The 18951-nt window shown below is 40.7% G+C and overlaps 1 protein-coding gene across 1 annotated transcript; it reads right to left on the bottom strand.

Moving 5' to 3' along the window:
• Positions 1-6319: 6319 nt before the first annotated feature.
• rab11fip2 (RAB11 family interacting protein 2 (class I)) lies at positions 6320-18210 on the bottom strand (the record flags this gene model as incomplete). The annotated part of the gene is made up of 5 exons (XM_083988116.1): positions 6320-6986; positions 9270-9342; positions 12239-12584; positions 14300-14706; positions 17858-18210. 5 exons carry the CDS (start codon positions 18208-18210, stop codon positions 6762-6764), a joined length of 1404 nt encoding a protein of 467 aa, XP_083844242.1. The 3' UTR covers positions 6320-6761.
• Positions 18211-18951: the final 741 nt, after the last annotated feature.

Below are 18951 nucleotides of genomic sequence, written 5' to 3'. Positions count from 1 at the left end.
CACTGAGAAAGAAAAACACATGAGTGTGATAGTTTGACCAATGACAAAGCTAAAATTAAGATATGGGAAAATAAAAGTACAAAAGACTTATAATTAGTCCTAAACACTACTTAGGACTTCACTTAACAGTCATCATCAAACACTGTGTATTCTTACCCTGTAAAATTTTCCAACACCACACTATTGACTTTGTTCACTGACCTGACAGCTGAGCTTATATTATTTGAGCTTGTGATTAAAAAAAAAAAACTCTGGCAGTGTGCTGAAGCAAATAAAAAGTTTGCTTTTTTATCATTAGTAACAACAGTATAAGTAAGTCTCTACTGTACTTTGGTGTTGTTTTTTTAAAGAGCAGTATAACCTCTGTTTATTTATTGACTGTATGTCCATTCTATTGTTAAATGAGTTGTGGTCTGTGTCCTTCGGCCTTGTTTGCTGTTCTGCGTTGACAGATCCCCTCTTTCCTCTGGTTGTCATCTGTCTTTGTTCACCTGATACCAGACGCGTGGCAGCTATCAGAGGAAGACAATACCATCAATACAATGCACAACGCGGGGATCTGCGGCACGTTTGACACCTGATTTATCTCAAGCACCTACTCAGATTAGTCAACTACCCAACAAAGAGTCCTGCGACGAATGAGTGGGTGTGGTCTGATACTCTGGGGAGTTCGAGGGGTTAACCTTGACATCTGGGCCCCGATCATCCAACAAGTTCAGCCCAGCTGCCCTAATAGGTCTGGTTTTTCCCTTAAAAACACCTCATCCATCTGCTGAACTTCTCCTCATATAAGTTTCTCCATGATTGCCTGGGGCACTTCCATTCACAGACGCGTGCAGGGCGACACTGATCCCTGCTATGACGCCCATCCATATTTAAAAGGCAGTGCAGGTGACCTGTGGGTGGCCCATTCTGGCACGCTTGGGCTCCTCTTCACCCACAGAATATTACACAACACGTTTGTTGGATATTTCCTCAAATTACCACAATATGGTAAAACGCACAATGAACCGATGGCTCAGGCACTCGGATGGCACGTGCCACGGCCGCACAAAAGCTGGGACCTGTGAAACTCAATCTGTTGATGAATGTGTAAGGATGACAATGACTATGCCAATTAGCTTATGAATACAACAGGTGACACCTACATAAAGCCCAATTACACAGTTATTTGTGTCCAGTGTCTCCCAAGACAGAATATAAGTTAACACGGGAAGATAAAAAATTAATCATGACGCGTGCTGCCAACTCTGTCACCAGGCAGAAATGTCTAGATCTAATTGTTACAGAATTTAGCCCCATGTGCTATACTGTTGGACCAAGTTCCTCTTCTCTATTTCAGTCACCTGTCGCTTTCAAATTAGAGGAAATTATTCTGTGAGTAGATTTGTATTTTCCTTGTATCCGTGGTTACCCCTGCTATGCATCTTGCTGTAGTGTTGCCGTAGCAGCTGCTGCGCTGTTGAGGTGCACCTCTTCAGGGACTGCTAGATTGAGGTGACAGGGGAGAGGTCATGTTTTAACCTGCTACGTGGCGGGGTGACGGGGACGCAAGCCAACCCACAAAAGCATCAGCTGGTAAACAACACAAGTGTTTCTTGTCCCAAAAGATTTCACACAGTCTTGTTGCACACATAGGCAAATTAGAGTGGAGTTTTAACAAGCCATCTTGCTACTCAGTTGTCAAACGATGCCACTTCTCTCTTTTGCCGGCAAGGCATGGGAATTTCTCCGGCACAAAAGGAAGAGCTGCTCTGAGCAGGCGAGAAAACAAAAGCTTGACACAAATCAGCACAATTAAAAACACTAATCATGGCTTAACTGCCACTGAGATCAGAGTTAATTGAGAGCAGCTTTTAATTTATCCTTAAGAATGATAGGGCAGGTGTTAAACGAAAGGAACGGGAATCCACTTTGCATCACATTTACACTGCAGTGTTTGGTTAAACAGATCTGTGAGGACAGGAGTTATATAAATTCAGATTTTACTCGCGGTTAAAATGTTTTCACAGCCGTTTGATGTTTCTTCCGCAGGAACGATCGAGAGCAAAAACAACAGACAACAGAACAGCAGTTTTCATTTACAGAGTGAGTGTATTGAAAAGGGCAATACACGCCTTTCAAAGTACATCCAGTGAAACGTTGGAATATGATTATAATGATAGTGATGATGACAATATCTAAAAGTCATTGTTGCAAACTGTAGGACATTGAGAATGAGTGTATATGAGGAAATGCATCACCAAATTCTTATGAATTAGTGCGTTTGTTGGCACTTTACATACAATCACCATTAACAGCATTACACTGTTGTTGCAATACATACATCATCTATACCCCTCTTTTTTTTTCTTCCAGATCTACAGTAATATAAAAGCCATACATTCTTGTCCCCAAACATCCAGGTATGAAAGTCTTGCATATTGGCTAGTAAGTGAAAATATCAAACAAAACAGAAGCTCAAGTACCTTCTCTGATAAAAGTACATTTTGTCAACCAACTTACACACTGTACAGCTCTGAGTTAAATACATTTTATAATAGGTTTGTGTGATCGGAGTTGATGAGAAGTGGTGGAATTAATGGTTTACAGATCAGGAAAATGCCATATAATTTGGCAATTATGTGAAGTCTTATATAATCAAAACTGTGATTGACATGCAGAAATGACAATAGTCCAAACACATTACAAGGCATGTGCCTGAACAAGCCTCAAGACTCAGTACACACCGACAACCTTCAGAAGTATAGTCGGTATCAAAATGTCATTTTAGGTCCCCATCATGTTGGGGCACGAAACTCAGCTCACATTATGTCTAATTGTGTTGGCCTCTGTGCACCAGCCTCCATACAATTCTGTAAACTCAATGAAGCTTTGCTAACTGGCAAGATCTTTTATAAACACAGTCATCATTTCCTTCAAAACTGTGTGCCACATTACAAGCACCGTCAGGGGATTTAGCCGGGGCTTAAGTCTTAGTGTCTGGCAGCTGTATGTGGCCTATGGCAAGCAGCATCATAGTATCAGTAGAAGACTTAAAAGACTGCCAGAGGAGGATTGTGAGATCCGACTCGAGCTTTATGTCATCTTCATCAAAAGGTTCAATGCATGCTTCGTCAACATGGGAGGAAAAAAAAAAACATCATAGATTTACAATGTCTTTTGGAACGGGGCGGACATTCACCTACAACACTTTCTTTGATGTATGTGCACGCATTGTCTGTATGACACAGGTCATCGACAAGTTCTGTAGGAAATATTTGCCTCTAAGCAGTTTGAGAGCTTTGCATATTCAAACACAGGCATTAATTGGATGACAAATATTATGCAAAGAGGCAAAGGAGAAGTACAATAATGATGCAGGGTTTTTGTGTTGTTTTTTTTTGCAATGTACCCCTTCACATCGCTGTGCTAAAGAAATGATTTGAAAATGCTTTTCATTTAGATTTGTGTTTCAGTCTGACATTTACCAAAGCACCGAATTATATTAAAGCATAAAGCAAACGTAGCAATCAAGCTAAAAGAAAACATGACAGGCAAAATTAATTAATTTGAAGTACTCACCCCTCATTTTTCATTTGAACTAAATAACCTCGGGGTCCAAATGTATTCAACATCAAATGTTCTCAGACCTTATCTTTTGTAATTTCATCATTCAAGCAAAGCAGTTGGGCTTTAGGGCACATTGTAGACATGGGCGTAAATCACCTGCTCCACACTCTGAGAGTATTACACAGCATGACCTGAACTAAAATGTCACTGCCAGGAATACATGCCTTGCTTTGCTAGAAAGAGAAACCATTAAAAAAGTCTGAGTATCATAAATTTAAAAAATATTTTTCTTCAGTTTTACACTTTCAGACAGGATTAATCCCCGGGAAGCACATTTTCAAACGCTTAACAGCACAACAAAATGTGCAAAAAGTCAAATATGGTGAAGTGATATTAAAAAGTGACTGTATGCACTATGCACCTTTGAAGTATGAACAGCTCGGCAAGGTCCATGAACAACAGGCTAACTACTAATACAGTACTAGTTGAAGCGGTTGGTGAAGCTTGTAGCATGAGTTCACACTTTAACAAATGTAAGAAGGCATTCAGTGAGAAGATTTTCCACAATGGAAAACAGACTCTTATCCACATATCTTCTTAATTAGCATCATAATACTCATGATTTTTTTTTACAAACTGATTCAAACATTTTTTGGCTTTACAAAATATGTGCAGATCAGATCATCTCTTTTCCAATACAAAGGAATTTGCCCAACATCTGTGTCACATCATCGCATAAAACCTTATGTACCAACAGTCTTTTCTTGTCCATAATAAAGTTGTCTGTGTTTTGTCAGACTAAACACAAAGGAAAAAGAATGGGGTAGGTGGTGGGGGGGCACCCATGAAATGATCTCTTTGGATACACCAAATACTTTAAAGGCAAGCAAGGTTCAATGGCCTTCTTAGTGTACTGTATGTCATTATACATTTGACCAGAGTACATTCAGTAACAAGAGATTTGTTTTAGGTCTCGAGTCCAAAAAGAGATGACATACCTTCAGATGACATAACTACTTTCACAGCAGCAGAAAACAAAGACATCATGTGAGGTGCAACATTCATAAAAAAATAAAAAACAAGAAAAAAGAAAACTGACAAGTGTTTCTGACTGTCGACATTCAGTGTAGCACTTTGTCTCACCTGTGATTTGGTATTATACAGTGTAAAGGTCAGATATTCTGAAGACTCGGGATTAGAAAGTAATTACAAAACAGATATAAATACAAGAATTGATACCAGCAACAGGACAAGGTGAATCATCACCTAATAAAGATATATCATTAAAAATGGTGTGCAACTTTGAGTAAAGGACAGTTACTGTGATAATACAAAGCATATTTAACACTGTACATGAAGCTGCTTTCCATTAAATAGGAATAAACAATTTAAGATGTAAACCTAAACATCAGTAAGTGACTACACTATTATTAAACACCTACCACAAGCACAGGTACAGGCCCCTTTGTGAGGCTAAAACCTAAGTAGTAGTCATTTCATTTATTTCAGTACCAGCGGTGCGATCTGATCCGACTGCCGCCCCTCGGCTCACCTCAGCATTTGTTCGATAGGAAGTGATACAATAACAGGACTGAGGAGCGCCGTTTAACGCAGAAACAACATATGTTGTTATGATATTAGCATCGCAGATTGAGGCGACATGTGAGATGACATTAAACTGTGAAATGTGGACAGTTAACTTCTGGCAAGGCTGTCAAACAGTTAATTGTGACCTGGATGATGCTCATTGGCTGTTCACCACTAACAATAATGAGGAGCTTCTCATTGGAGAACAGCTGTGACACATGTAAATCTTATACGAGTGTTAGAATTTGAAGTGTTGTGATATTATAAAAAAGAAGGGGAAAAAAACGGATATACTGAGGCACAGTACATGATGAAGCTGTGTTTTCATTAAAGGTAAACATATTGATGCCAATAGAAACTGTGTCAGTAATCCAATACACGAATGCTAGAGTTTTCTTTGAGATGTGTATATTTCTATACAGTGTAGTTAAACATGTAGTGAGTGAGGTGTGGGGATACTGTTGCATTTCGACCATAAAGTACCTTACAAATACATTAAAATAACATTCATATGTAAATGAGCTAAGACATATGTATAAATAAAGATTGTTCAGCAAATATCCACATGAGCAGCTTGGTATCACCAGTACAATCTTCAGCTAAAGGATGTATTTGGAGGAGATGAAGGCAGGTTGTAACAAAGGACTCCCAGCTCTTCCAATCAATCAAATCACCATAAAGAGATTTTACGCTTAACTCAGAGATGTGATTAAAATGTAAACAAGAACATCACCAGCAGAATAAAACTCAAGATACTTAGGTCATAATTATTGCACTTAAAGTTAGTAAAAATGATCACCTTCAGCATGTGAGTATGAGTCAGAGAAAGCTACATGATAGTCCTCACAAATAAAATAAAATAAAGACTGAGAAGTCAGTAACGTATAAAATTAATGTATGTTTGTTCATTATCAAAAACGAATGATTCAGTAAGCTAAGAGGAACCAGACTCCCAGATGCTTCTTACCATAACTATTTTCCAGTCTTCACCTTTAAATCAACTCAGTGTATCGGGTTTGAGAGCAGAGTCTATATGTCAGTTAGTTGGCGAGTTTAAGACTTGTGCTCGAGTGTAAACACAGTATCCTACAGCTTCATTTATTAACTGCTCCTTCATCTTTCAGAAACCAGCACTCATCTGCAACTGCAGCATCTGGTAAAACATGAATCTTGCTGCATTTGTACCTTAAGAGCTTCTGGGCAGATGATGGCGGCTGTATGTGCAACAGACCTCAAGTGCATTTAATATAACCAAAACCTAATCTTTGACCGAGAAGGAAAAAAAATTAAAAGGTTTGATTTGAATCAACTGATTAATTTCATGTACCCTGTTTAAGTACCAAGACGTCATAAAGTAATAAAGCAGCCAGGGATATGGAATGGCAAACATGTAACATGAAGTAACATGAACTAAAATAACCAACATACCCTAAAAAAGAAAAAGGCTATAAAAACTTAGATCCACTGGATAAAAAATGTTCTAAATAAACACATAGCTTAATCACAAGTTTGGCTTTGATCAATCCCATTTGTTCCCACTTATCCTACCATGTGACACTGATACACAAGCTACGCCTTAAACTTTATTAGTAACTTCTCCTCGTCTGTCTCTTTGCTTGTTTCTACTTTTTACTCAGTTTACCCGCCTTCTTTTTGGGCTCATAGGGTGTCCGTAGGATGCTCGGCGTCTCCTCCATGACGCGCACCAGTAGGTTATCGATGTAATCCTCCAGCTCTCTGATGTGGGCATCTTTCTTCTTCACTATTTCTTTCTGCTTGATGAGTTCCTGCACAACTTCCTCAAAGGATAGGTTGCTGTAGGCGGCCACACTTTCCTGTGTCACCTCCTAGAAAAAAAAAGAAACAGAAAACAAAAACACAAGTAAATGCTCCATTTAACCCCAGCAGGTTTTCAGGTTACAAGCTCTGTATTGGATGTGTTTTTAAAAAAAAAGTAGACTAAGGAATGATTTCCTATGCAATATCAGCATCTTATTACAGCGGCAGGAGTGAAACTACACTACACTCTCTCACAACGTGACACAGAAAATTACTAATTAACGTGTAAACCTAATGTGACATAAAATCACATGTTTTTATCGCGTGTTCTCTGTTGCTAATAAAGGCTAAATGAGAGTTGTTGTGTGATGTGACTGTTCTCCAGGGATTTAGCACTAACATGTCACTGATTTCTGTGGCAGATGTTGTGATCAAATGCTTTCTAACAGTGTTTGCAGTTTAAGTGCTCTAATGGGATGTGAAGTTGTTCTTTACTACAAGTATGAAAGTAGGACTTCTCTAAATACACAGCGTTCAGGCTGCCAGAATTTTATAGACACCCCACTCCTCCAAAAAAAAAAAAATTAAAGAAAGAAGGAATTTTTGTTTTGATGGAGAAATGCCAGGCTGCATATTTGTGCAATTAAATGTCAGGCTAATAAATACCAAAATACGGATGCAACCCAAGCCCAGCTTTGCTCTTTGAGACAATCTATTTGGACAGAGCAGTGTGGTACGGTATGTGCAGATCATATTGCGCGGGTACGAGAGGAGCTGTAATCGTTTTTAATGAGGGACCACTTTATCGCTTCAGTGCTGGGCATCCTCCCCCGAACGGATAGAGCAGCAAAGCCTTCACCCTGTTTAAAATACCACACTTATCAGCTTCCACTCCCATGCACCATTCAAGCTTCTACTGCTGGCTAAAGACAATGCGGAAAGACCTGGAGCGGGACTGCTTACCAGGTATCTTATCGCTTCTAACAGCACAGAGGCTACTGTGGGGCGACACAAACCAAAATGAAATATTTGCCACAGAGATTAAATGTCCAATGTAAGGAGGGTTTCAAGAACAGAGCTCAGTAACCTATTCCACACACACATACACACACACACACACACACACACACACACACTCTCAAAACACAATACAAAAAAGGCATCTCGCTGAAAGATACTGCGCTTAAGCCATCTGAGAGGCAATAAGAGAACTGACAGCCATATGGAAGTGAATGCTGGTTTCACATACAAGCATGTGTACGTGCACACTCTGTCTTGCTCTCTCTCTCTCTCACACACACACACACACACACACACACATACAAATACACACACGGCATAATAATCAGAAGCTTTAGTGGCTGGTGACAAAGGCCTGGAAATGACCATGAACTGGCAAAGTAATGATGACCATTTTTCTGCGATCAGTAGTGGGGAGAAGATAAGGCGCACACTTGGCATTCTCCAGTTGTGTCATTACAGTTTCTAATGAGCTCAGCTTTGAGAATCTAAAAGCTCAGTCCTTTGAAATCTCTCACTGCCCCCCCCCCCCCCCCCGCTCCCCCCCTCTCTCTCCTGCTCTCTCCCTCCCCTCCCTCCCTCCCTCCCCCCGCTGCATGTGGTTAATTAGGGCCTTGAAGCAGAGGAAATGGGAGCTGCCATTTCTGCGAGGCACTGCGGCATGCACGGGGGCACGTGTGGATACCGACAGCCCTCAACACCCACAAAGAAAGGTGAGGAAAGCCATTATCAGCATTCTCCTTCTCATTTAGGCGTCACGTAAGCCACTGCTCCCGCTGCTCCTCTGTAAATACCAATTTTGCTGTGTAATAGTCTGCAAATTTCGCCTTCTTCAAATTGGAAAATGCAAGGAGAATTTAAAGAAAATACAAACAACAAAAGGGTAAAACATCACGCACAAATGATGTAATAATAACCATTAAAAAACAAGTACATTTCTTTGCCTTTTACCTACAAGAACAACAACAACAACAAAAAAGTCCAATTACAGAATCAGCGCAGCCCACCACTATGACTGACCTTATAGACTGAAATTTCACACCACTTCAAATTATGATCGGATCAGACATGATGACCGATGTGTGCAGCCGCTAATTAGTTGAATGGCACATCTGAATTTCCATAGGCCTCGGAGATCAATGTCACCAGCTGCTGCGTCAAATGAAACTTTGAATTCTCAATTAAAAATACACACGACACAGCTAAAGGATGTAATGTCACCGCCGAGGTCAGTTCTATTTTTTTTCCCGATCTCAATCAATGTCAGGTAGGACTGACAATGTGCGACAATATCACCTGACTGTCACCTCGCGTTGTGCTGCCTCTCTTACTTTTTTCTTGCCGAAGATGTCCTTCCTCTTCTGGCCAAAGGTGATGTCGTCCTTTCCCCCCGACTTTTTATCACTGCGGAGGAATCAAACAGAAACTCAGCGCTCGCAAAATAATACAGACATTCAAGAGAATACGGTGAGGAGAGAAAATGTTTCATCAATAAATATTGTACTTTGAAGCACCTTTTTATGTTCGTGCGCCACATTATAAATGACCAGTGAGCTACTGCATGACAAAGGCAGCAGTAAAGATGATGGACTAGTGCCTACAGAGATAAGTGGTTAATTGGGTGGTCTATCTCTGCAGAGGATCTCATTACTATAGCTCAGAGGGCTCTGTTATCAAGCCCGGGCTCTCTAAAGAGCCTCTAATGACACCTTCCACTCTGATAAACCAGGACTTAGCTACTGTGCTCACCAACTCTTTATGTAACACAGGAAATAGATGTAACCGGCTCTGTGGACATGTTTGAACAACAATAATTCACAACAGAGGGAGAGCGAGAAGAGGGGGCGGGTGGGGGTGCATCAGATAGAACATTTCAATCAACAAGGTATTCAAAACTTTATGAGAATGCAGTAACCAATATCCTGTGGCACACTGGTTGTCCCACGGGGTAGCTAAGTGCACATTTTAGGATTGTGAGATATTTATGGGAAAGGATGAAGAACATACAGGAGTGATGCAGAGTGATGCATGTATAAGAAACACTGAACGCAGATAAGGAGGATAAATTTAAGCCACGGAAGAAATTGATAGAATATCTGGAAGGTTGCTCAGTTTCTTATTCGCACACACTCTGCAAACTATGAACCAGTTCAAAATAATAAACTGTTGATTGTTAAAATACAACCTGTCAGCTGTTAATCAAAGATGGACAACAAAGACAACAATATGTAAGTGGAGGGACGTTAAAAGAAGCTGTAACTTCAGGGGGAAGTTTTCTGGTCACATTTTGTGTCCAGGAGGTTCACATGAGGAACTGGTACTGAATTATATTTGTTCCCACAGAACAGAACTGGAAACTGGAAATTTAGTTAAGATACGGAGGAGATTTGAGTCTGTAGTATTTTTAAGTGAGGTTGAAAGAATTTGTTCATCTGTGTTGACAAATGGCTATCCAACTTTTTTTCTCTCATCTCAACCGTTTCCTGTTTTCTAACGAACTTTTAACAGCTACATTTGGAAATGCTTCTTTCATGGACAATTCAAGTGTATGTTCATAAGAAAACTTTGACTATTAACTAGTAAATAACTAAATGAGGGGCTCTCTCACTGTTCAGAGAGAGCTTTTTCTCTAAATGAGGGTCAACAATAATCACACAATTGCTTTCTGGTTTACAACTCTTCTCTCTTGGGGACCACTCATCAACGATGGCTGATCATCGCCATTATCGATGCCATTATCCAAAGCAGAGCAGCGACACTGGTGGTGTGAACAGCAGCAGCTCATCAAGGTCAGTGTCACACGAAGGGTCAGCAGTCAGAGTGGCTCTAGTTTGAGCCTCTTAGCCTTTGCTGGCCTCTTGCAGTTGGACACGTTCAACAGGGTGTCGGTGCTCTGAGTGTCGGATTAAGTGGCTTCACATCTATTACAAACACTGCGCTTTGCGTCTCCCAGGCCGACCGCATGTTGCATGTGTGCTGTCATATGTGAAACCTGAACTGACGGTCGTGTGGCGTCTAGCATGAAGTGTAAACTTGAGCAGCACAGAATCAGATATCTGAGACTGATTGGCAGATCATTGATCGTGGCTGACCAAACTGAAAACCATAATCCTCCGATCACAGACCAGTTGATCGACGCTCTTGAAATCCTGACCAAGTTTGGTAATACTTGTTCATCAATTTTATAGATTCTGCCAGTAAACTCAGAACTCCGTTTTATCACTTCCGGTTCCCTCGTCTAAAAGTCAATACATTTTTTGAATGGGATTTTGGTAAAATATCTCAAATTAGATCTGTGGTTAACAAAAGTTTAAGCGAGTTTCAGGTTTTGTTCTACGACATAAAACACAGTAAATACCCTACTAGTGAATTTTGAAGCTTTTACGTGTGGTAAAAAAGGAGGTTGCTCAATACGACTACAAACCCTGTCGGGGACATGAAACAAAATTTTATGTACATTTATGTGTCTTCATAAAAAAAAATGTTTTTAAAATAAAGCGTTCGAAATCAGTCGAAAGCTTAGTGGTGGTGACGTCAAAAGTCATGTGACCGTGTAGTAGTCCGTTAAAGCATAATGTTAGCTTTTTACTTCTGCCGATCGCATGCTTCAAATGCGGTATAAAAGGTGAATATGATCTCGCTGAACAAAACTTGTAAGTATCATAAACCTGTGTGTTTACCACAGAGCTTATTTTCTGACATAATCCAAAACGCAATGCAAAAATCCCATTAAGTTTCTTTTCCGGGAACCAGCGCAATGCTTAACTTCCGGGTTTTGACGTCAGCCCTGGCACACTCTATTTCTTTCTTCTTTTTTATTTAGATATATAATATTTATATATATAATTTATATTTTTATTATATTTTTGGGGCTTTTTATTGCCTTTAATCAGTAGCACAGTCGAGAGAGAGACAGGAAATGGGGAGGCAAAGAGGGGGAATGACATGCAGGAAAGGTCCGATGCCGGATTCGAAGCAGGGCCGCCTGCAGTGAGGACTGTAGCCTCAAAATGAGGCGGCAGCTCTACCAATTGAGCTAAACACTGCCCCGGCACACTCTATTTCTTTGGTAATTTTCTTCATTCAAGTGTAATAATGATACATTGTTAAAAACATGTTCGTGTGCTGCTGTGGTGATGTATGGACCAATCATTGATTATTGGGATATTTATAAGGACACCAGAAGGAACCTCAGTCTCCACCCTGATGAAGGAGAGACAGGTGGAAATTGTGGTGCTGCTGTGTGAGTTGTTTTTTTTTATTAATGAAGCACTCAGAGTAACCAAAAAAAAAAAACTACCTGGTTTTGTAACCGGAGCTGAACGGGTTAGTGTCTGCCTGTGAGTCTCCGCTGAAAGGGTTGGGGGAGCGCAGGTCTCCAGAGCTGCCCGATCGCCCACCGTTGCTGGTCTTGCGGCCTTCCTTCTTTCCCGTCACACGTTCCAGGAGACTGACCTTCTCCTTTTTCTCCTTCCGCTCTGCACGGTCCCACAGCTGCCCGGGCTCCCCCTCGAACGGGTTGCGGTTGCGTGGGAGCGTGGCATACTTCTGTGGCAGGGTGTCACTGATATCAGTGAAAGGGTCACTGTGTGCCTCGCCATCCTGATAGCCTGGCACCTCGCTCTGGGAACGCCTGTGAGGTCCACCTGTACTCCCCGAGGAGAAACCAAAGGCATTGCATCAACTTCTGACGGAGCACTGACAAAATATATCTATGGAAAAAGATAATGAGGCTCGTTAAAAAAGTAACAACTGTATATAGTATACAGTTTTTTTTTTAATGCGATGATTTGTGACAGAACTTGTGATATGATTAGGCATCTAAAACAATCTCTTATCTAATGTTCATAAACACTTTGATGCAATAAAGATCCACATTTGGCGTTGAGCCCAAGTGTTTACTTGTGATATTTTCCAAGGTGGCCTTGACACTTCTCCAGTTAATTCCACACCACAAAAGAAACATTTCATTGGGAGCAGTAATTTAGGACAGCTTGATGTATTATTTATACTGTCCAAATCTGCAATTGTGTGCCTCCTACCTTCACAACTTTGGATAATTTCCTCTCTGAGGCATGTCGACTGAATGTTCACAAAGTAGCTGGTGAGATAAAGTCAAAAGCAGTGTATTGTAACTGCCTGTGATAGCTGAGCAGCAGAGATCAGGAAGTAAAGATAGAGTTGCCAGTGAGCTGAATAGTGCTGATTTGTTTTTTGCCAGTTTTTTTGTGCTTGTTTGTACATTTAGAGACCAGAGTTTGTGTTGTTCAGATTGTTGCCTGATTGTTGTGGCGTTTCTGAGCAAAACTCTGAACTGTGCTACTTCAAAATCATCATATTGAATATTCATGGTTGCTAATCATTATCTGACCAGAACACTGACATCACCAGATAAATATTCTAGCAATATTTAGACACCTCAGTGCAAAAGCACTTATTTTTCACACAGTGAAAATGTGTCAAGTTCAGGACTATTGTTTTCAATCAGTCCCAGCTACTCCAACACAAGGGCAGAAAGTGAAATGGAGGCTGGTGGAGCTGGACTGTTACTGTAGAGAGTTCAGGTCAGTTTCACACTGGTTAGCAACAGATACTGATTTGTATGACCAAATTTCCTATTACTTTAATACATACGTACAGTACTGTGAAAAGTTTTAGGCAGTTTTAAGCAGTAAGAATACTTTCAAAAGTAAAAAGTAAAGGGTGCTCAAACCAAATATTGATTTGATTTAGCTTTATCTTCTGTTCATTCACTGCACTGTTAATTGATGAAAACTAATAATAATTATTAACACTATTTGAAAGCATTCTTAGTTTACAACGTTTTGTCACACGGTACAACAACCTAAAACTTTTGCACAGTACTGTATATATATAGGTTATTAGGTATATATTAGGTATATTAGGTTAACTTTTGCAGTGCACAGTACTGTGTGTATATATATATATATTAGGTTTTTAATATAGGTTTTACATATAAGCATATCCCAACAGCATACTGCATTCACAGTGAACACCTAAAAAAATGTGTTGAAGGTGCCAATATTATATAAAGGTAATCTTTGATTATAAAGCAGTTTCCTGTTTCCATGTTAGTTCTGTAAAAGTATTGATCCTCTAGTCCACCTTAAAACAGGACATCAGGACTTCTGTAACTTTGTGATGTCACAAAAAAAGCCGTCCCCTCCTTCCTCCCCACCCACCCGGAGCTTTTTATCAAAGATTTTCTGTGGATTAAATCAGTCAGCCAATCAGAAGAGAAGCTCAGAGCCTCGTCTTTTCGGACTGACTGATATTAACCTGTTATTAAGAGTTTCACAGAAGACAGGTGGAAAAAAAAAAATGAATAAAAGCTCCTCACCACTCTCTTCTATGGAGTTCATGGAGTCGAGTTTGGGCCGGAAGTGGGTCCCAATGAGATCGGACATGGAATGGGCTGCAGACAGTTTATGGGCCCCGGCGAGTAATGGCCTCTTGACCTTTGCTTCAGGTTGCGGTTGTAGGTCTGGGGCAAAGGCCTGGCGGCTGGGCTCTGAGTCACACACGGCAGAGCGAGGCAAGATGGCTGAAGACGTGTCACCAAAGCCGCTGTCGTGTTTACGACCCTTCATTTTGTCTTTAAGTTTGGAAAAAGGCGAGCGGGGCTTCTCCTTCATGGAAAGGTCGAACATGCTGGCCGTCATGTTATTCCTCATGAACTGGATGCTGACTTGGATGCGGCCTCGTTCTTTTCTCTTCTTCCCCGGCTTGGACTCCAGGGAATACCAGCTGTAATGAGAGTGGAGGAAGCTTAGCCGAGCAAATTCAACAAAACATTTATATAAAAAGAACAGGATTTATGAAAATTGTGGTTGTTGATTAGACATAATTCAGGAAGACAGGTATACAAAGTGCAGTAAAAGTCCTTCCTTACACTATCAAACAATATGACAAATGGAAAAGAAATAGCCCACATCCTTTATAATGTGCTGTACCTACTTCTTTGTGGACAACAGTGAAAAGGCTAATTTGAGCAGACTAATCCAAAAGCTACACACAAACGTAGGGGCTTAAATCTGACTTTAACTTTTTCTGACACAAGTGAGAATACAATTTATCATTCAGAGGATAAACATTATTCTTTGCAAATTGAACGTAAGAAACAGGCTGCTGCTGAATAATATAGACCATTTCAGGCTGCTTTTGAGCTTCTATTTGTTTAACCTCTCTGCTTTTCCAACTGGAAGTAATGGGATTTATTCCTTCACTCTGTGCAAAATGAAGTGGCATTTGCACAAATCTGGCCTTTGTTCAGAAATGCAACAACAAGCAATTGGGGAAACTGCAAAGCCATGTCGCAGGGCAACCCAACTGTTCATACATGCTAATAATAATACACATCCAATATGTGACAGGATTCGTGACAACATCCTATAGAAAACCTGCATCAGGATGCAACAACTGTCATTCAATATAAGTCGAAGAGATGTAGGTGTATTCTAAACATTATTATAAGGTTTAATCAGTATGATAAAATACTAAATGTAATGGGCAACCTTTGAACTGAAAACATATTTGCATGATTGTATTTGTTTTAGTACGATTACAGATATTACTTCCTGGATGTAAATGGAGATTTGTGGTATCCCCTGAATTCCAGCATGAAATATCAGTTATCAGTTCAATCCGAGAAAGAAAAAAAAAAAAAAAGGTCTTTGCCGTTGGCCTTTTAAAAACCGCAGCTGTTGAACGCTATTCTAAACCGTGGAGCTCGTGGCCCAGGAGCCCAGTTATGAAAAGGCCTTGCTGGGTCTAATTCCCAGGCTGCGCGCCATGCTCAGTCTGATCAGCAGCCACAGCATGCCGCTGCCGTGGGGCCGGGGCTGCACCTCACGTGTGTCTCAAGGCCAAGATAAACCTCCGTGTGCTTGGAACCACAATCCTCCCACTCGGGCCCGGACCGCTGGGAAACTCCTCACAATCAACAAACACAGGTGTCGGATAATTATGGGCTGCCTACTCAGATATCAAGACGGGCTTTCCTCCCCAATATGTCAGTTCAAAAACATTGCGGATGGGCCCGCAGTGAACACGGACCCACAGTGGAGTGTGGATATAGTATCGAGGGTCCCGGCATCATTGTCGAGTCTGCCTGCAGTGTGGGATTAGGCCAACAAGCAACACAGGCATATCCATTACAGAACCTCTGCAGGAAAAAGTGCATGGCCTCAAGACGCATCGGCTCAGGCCCCTAAAACAAATAAAACCCATCCACACTGATTATAACATATTGTGATTCTCCCCCCCGATGGACGAACAGGAAGTGTGTTGATGTCTTTCCATCTTGAAACGCGCACTGAGCTAATTAACACCAGATCCACTTTGCTAATTCTGTTCCTGTTTGCTTAATGTAGATTTAAGGAACATGTGTGTGTGTGTGTGTGCTGGACTTGTGAGGATCAACATCTCCAGGTTTATCCAAGTTGAATACAGCCTGCTCAAGATGTGATGGTATGTGTGCAGTATGATGCTGTGGTTTACGCCATTCATCCATTGTCATTTCCTGTTCATGCCTTTTGTTCAGTAATTATTATTATTGACTTATTCCAGTCAGCCCTCGGGTGTGAGGCAGCTAAACAGCACAGACAGGTCACCAGTCTGACAACAGACACCTTATACTACTCAGCACAATCACCTAATAAGAAACTGACTCTCCACTTCCTCTTCCCCCTTTTTTGGAATCAGGAAGGCTCTTAAAGCATTCAGACAAAAATAAAACACAAGGAGAACATGTGGATTTGTCACTGAAAATAAAACAATAAAACCCAGCTGCCTTTGCTCGTGAAGAAAAGTTACTTTTGAAAACAAGTTGATGCACAGGAGTGACTAACTAGACATGTTTGGCCAGCTCCACTAGTTTCAATTAGGCCAGATGTCACTCATATAATCTCTCAACAATGTGGGAAAATCCATTGCAACGCCTCTAAAGAATAGATGGTCAACATGATGGAAAAACTAAAGCTCAACCAATCTGAAACAACTGTACAACCTAAGTAAAACATCTATAGTGTTTGTATAACAAGTTCATTCATTCATTCATTCATTCTGCTCTATGAATCAAATCAGATCTACAACTACATACAGAGATAAAGGACAAGGCAGTGGTATTTAAATCATGGTGTAAAAAAAAAAAAGTTAGCTCAATTTAGGTCATCAACCTAAATGAGAACACGGTGCAGAATATAACACACAACTCAACACACTGCCAATAGGTCCACATGCATATACTACTGACATGGAAATAACATGTGACATGCGTGTGGATGTGACACTGTGTAGCAACAAATATATCCTACACTGTAATCCACTTATGGCTGGAAGAGTTCAGCCAATATTTTCCACTTCCTCTAAAAAGCCAGTTCCGCCAAAAGCACATTGATACACGACTCTGAGCTGCAGCTAAAATCCACTTGAATGCTACTAAAGCATCACATACAAAAAAGATCAAATATTGTACATTAAAGACCCAGCATGAAAGGTGCTATATCAAAATATAAGAATAAAACAGGACGACTACGGGAAACATGTCCCAGCGCCCAAGTGTCAATTACTATACAAACCAATGTGACAGCTCATTACCGTAATACTGTATATTAGTGGGTATAAAATTGTGAATTGCATTATAATGACTGCAGCCATATAACCCATCTAAATGTTAGTCACTTAGTGATTTAATGATGCTCTGCTACTATGTCTGTCAGAATTTTTTTGTATCTTCCCAAAACAAGCTGTGTTGGCAGCAAAAATCTCAGATGAGAATTTCGCAGCAGGCATAAATGTATCATCTAATTATGGACTGGTGGTTTGGCTCTATGGTTTGTTGTGAGAATGTGTGCCTTCTGAAATCTGGGCTACATCTATCGCTACGGTGTATACTTACTCGGTTTTCTTGCGCTCCTTGTTATCAAAGATTTCATTAAGGTTGATGGACCTCTGACCCAGGAACTTGTCCATCCCCACCAGGGACCGGTGCATCACGATAAGGCAGAGTTCATATACTTCTGGGTTGCCCTCCAAAAGTAGACCGGGCAGTTCGAAGGAGGCTTCTTCTCTCCAAACAGGACTGAGTGTTTTCTCTGCAACCGACGTAGAGTATTTTTCCTTGCCAAGCTGAATGATGGTGTAGGCATCATTGGTGCCATTTTTGCCCTTGGGCTGTAAACCGTTTGCTTGAAGAACAGTGGCTTGGACATGAGTTGGAAACCACTTTTGAGACTGCTCACCCAGTGACATTGTCAGCACTGTTTATTTACCGGAAGCCATTCAAAACAAACCAAATGATAATTTGTACAGTTAGCGTGCCTGTGAGTGACTGTGAGTGTGCGTCATGTGCAAAAAGTGCAACAGCCACAATTCACTATAGTTTGTTGTCCATGTCAGTGTGGTTGGTGCGTACGGTAGCTATCATTACAAGCAATGACAAGTCTGACAAACTGAGCAAGCCTCATCCTCTGTTAAATCACGGATGTCCAAGCCACTGGTCAGTCATCTGGAAAAACACAGAAAGAAGAACATCACTGTCTTTCCCAGAACCAGCACATGACTCACATGGGCACACGAGGGGATGACATCAAGCCAGCTCATAATTTAAGCAGTCATTGAATTGAATTTTGAATTCCTTAAAACAGAAACATCACAGTATTTATACACAAATTAGATATTGTCATTTGATTTAGTAATGTATATATGGATACATCTCTGTCTCCATACGCTGGAGTATCAAGACAGAAACAGGTGATCTCACCCTGTGACACACTCCTTGTCACTGAACTAGTGACTAGGACCAGAGTGATACAGCATGAGTGTACCATAACAATTAATGTATCTGAATACAGGGCTTCTGGCTCTGCTGATATAAGTACATACAAGTAACTTACATACATGCCCATAAAATGACCAGCAGTGTTGTCCAAGTGACTTCTTACATGACCAATGAGCAGCTGCAGGCTTCATCTCTCCACAGCTGTATACAGT

The sequence above is a fragment of the Trachurus trachurus genome (genome assembly GCF_905171665.1).
Source record: "Trachurus trachurus genome assembly, chromosome: 15".
In the NCBI taxonomy this organism is placed as follows: domain Eukaryota; kingdom Metazoa; phylum Chordata; class Actinopteri; order Carangiformes; family Carangidae; genus Trachurus; species Trachurus trachurus.
The sequence above is the reverse complement of the archived record's forward strand: the minus strand, read 5'-3'. Positions and strand labels throughout refer to the sequence as shown.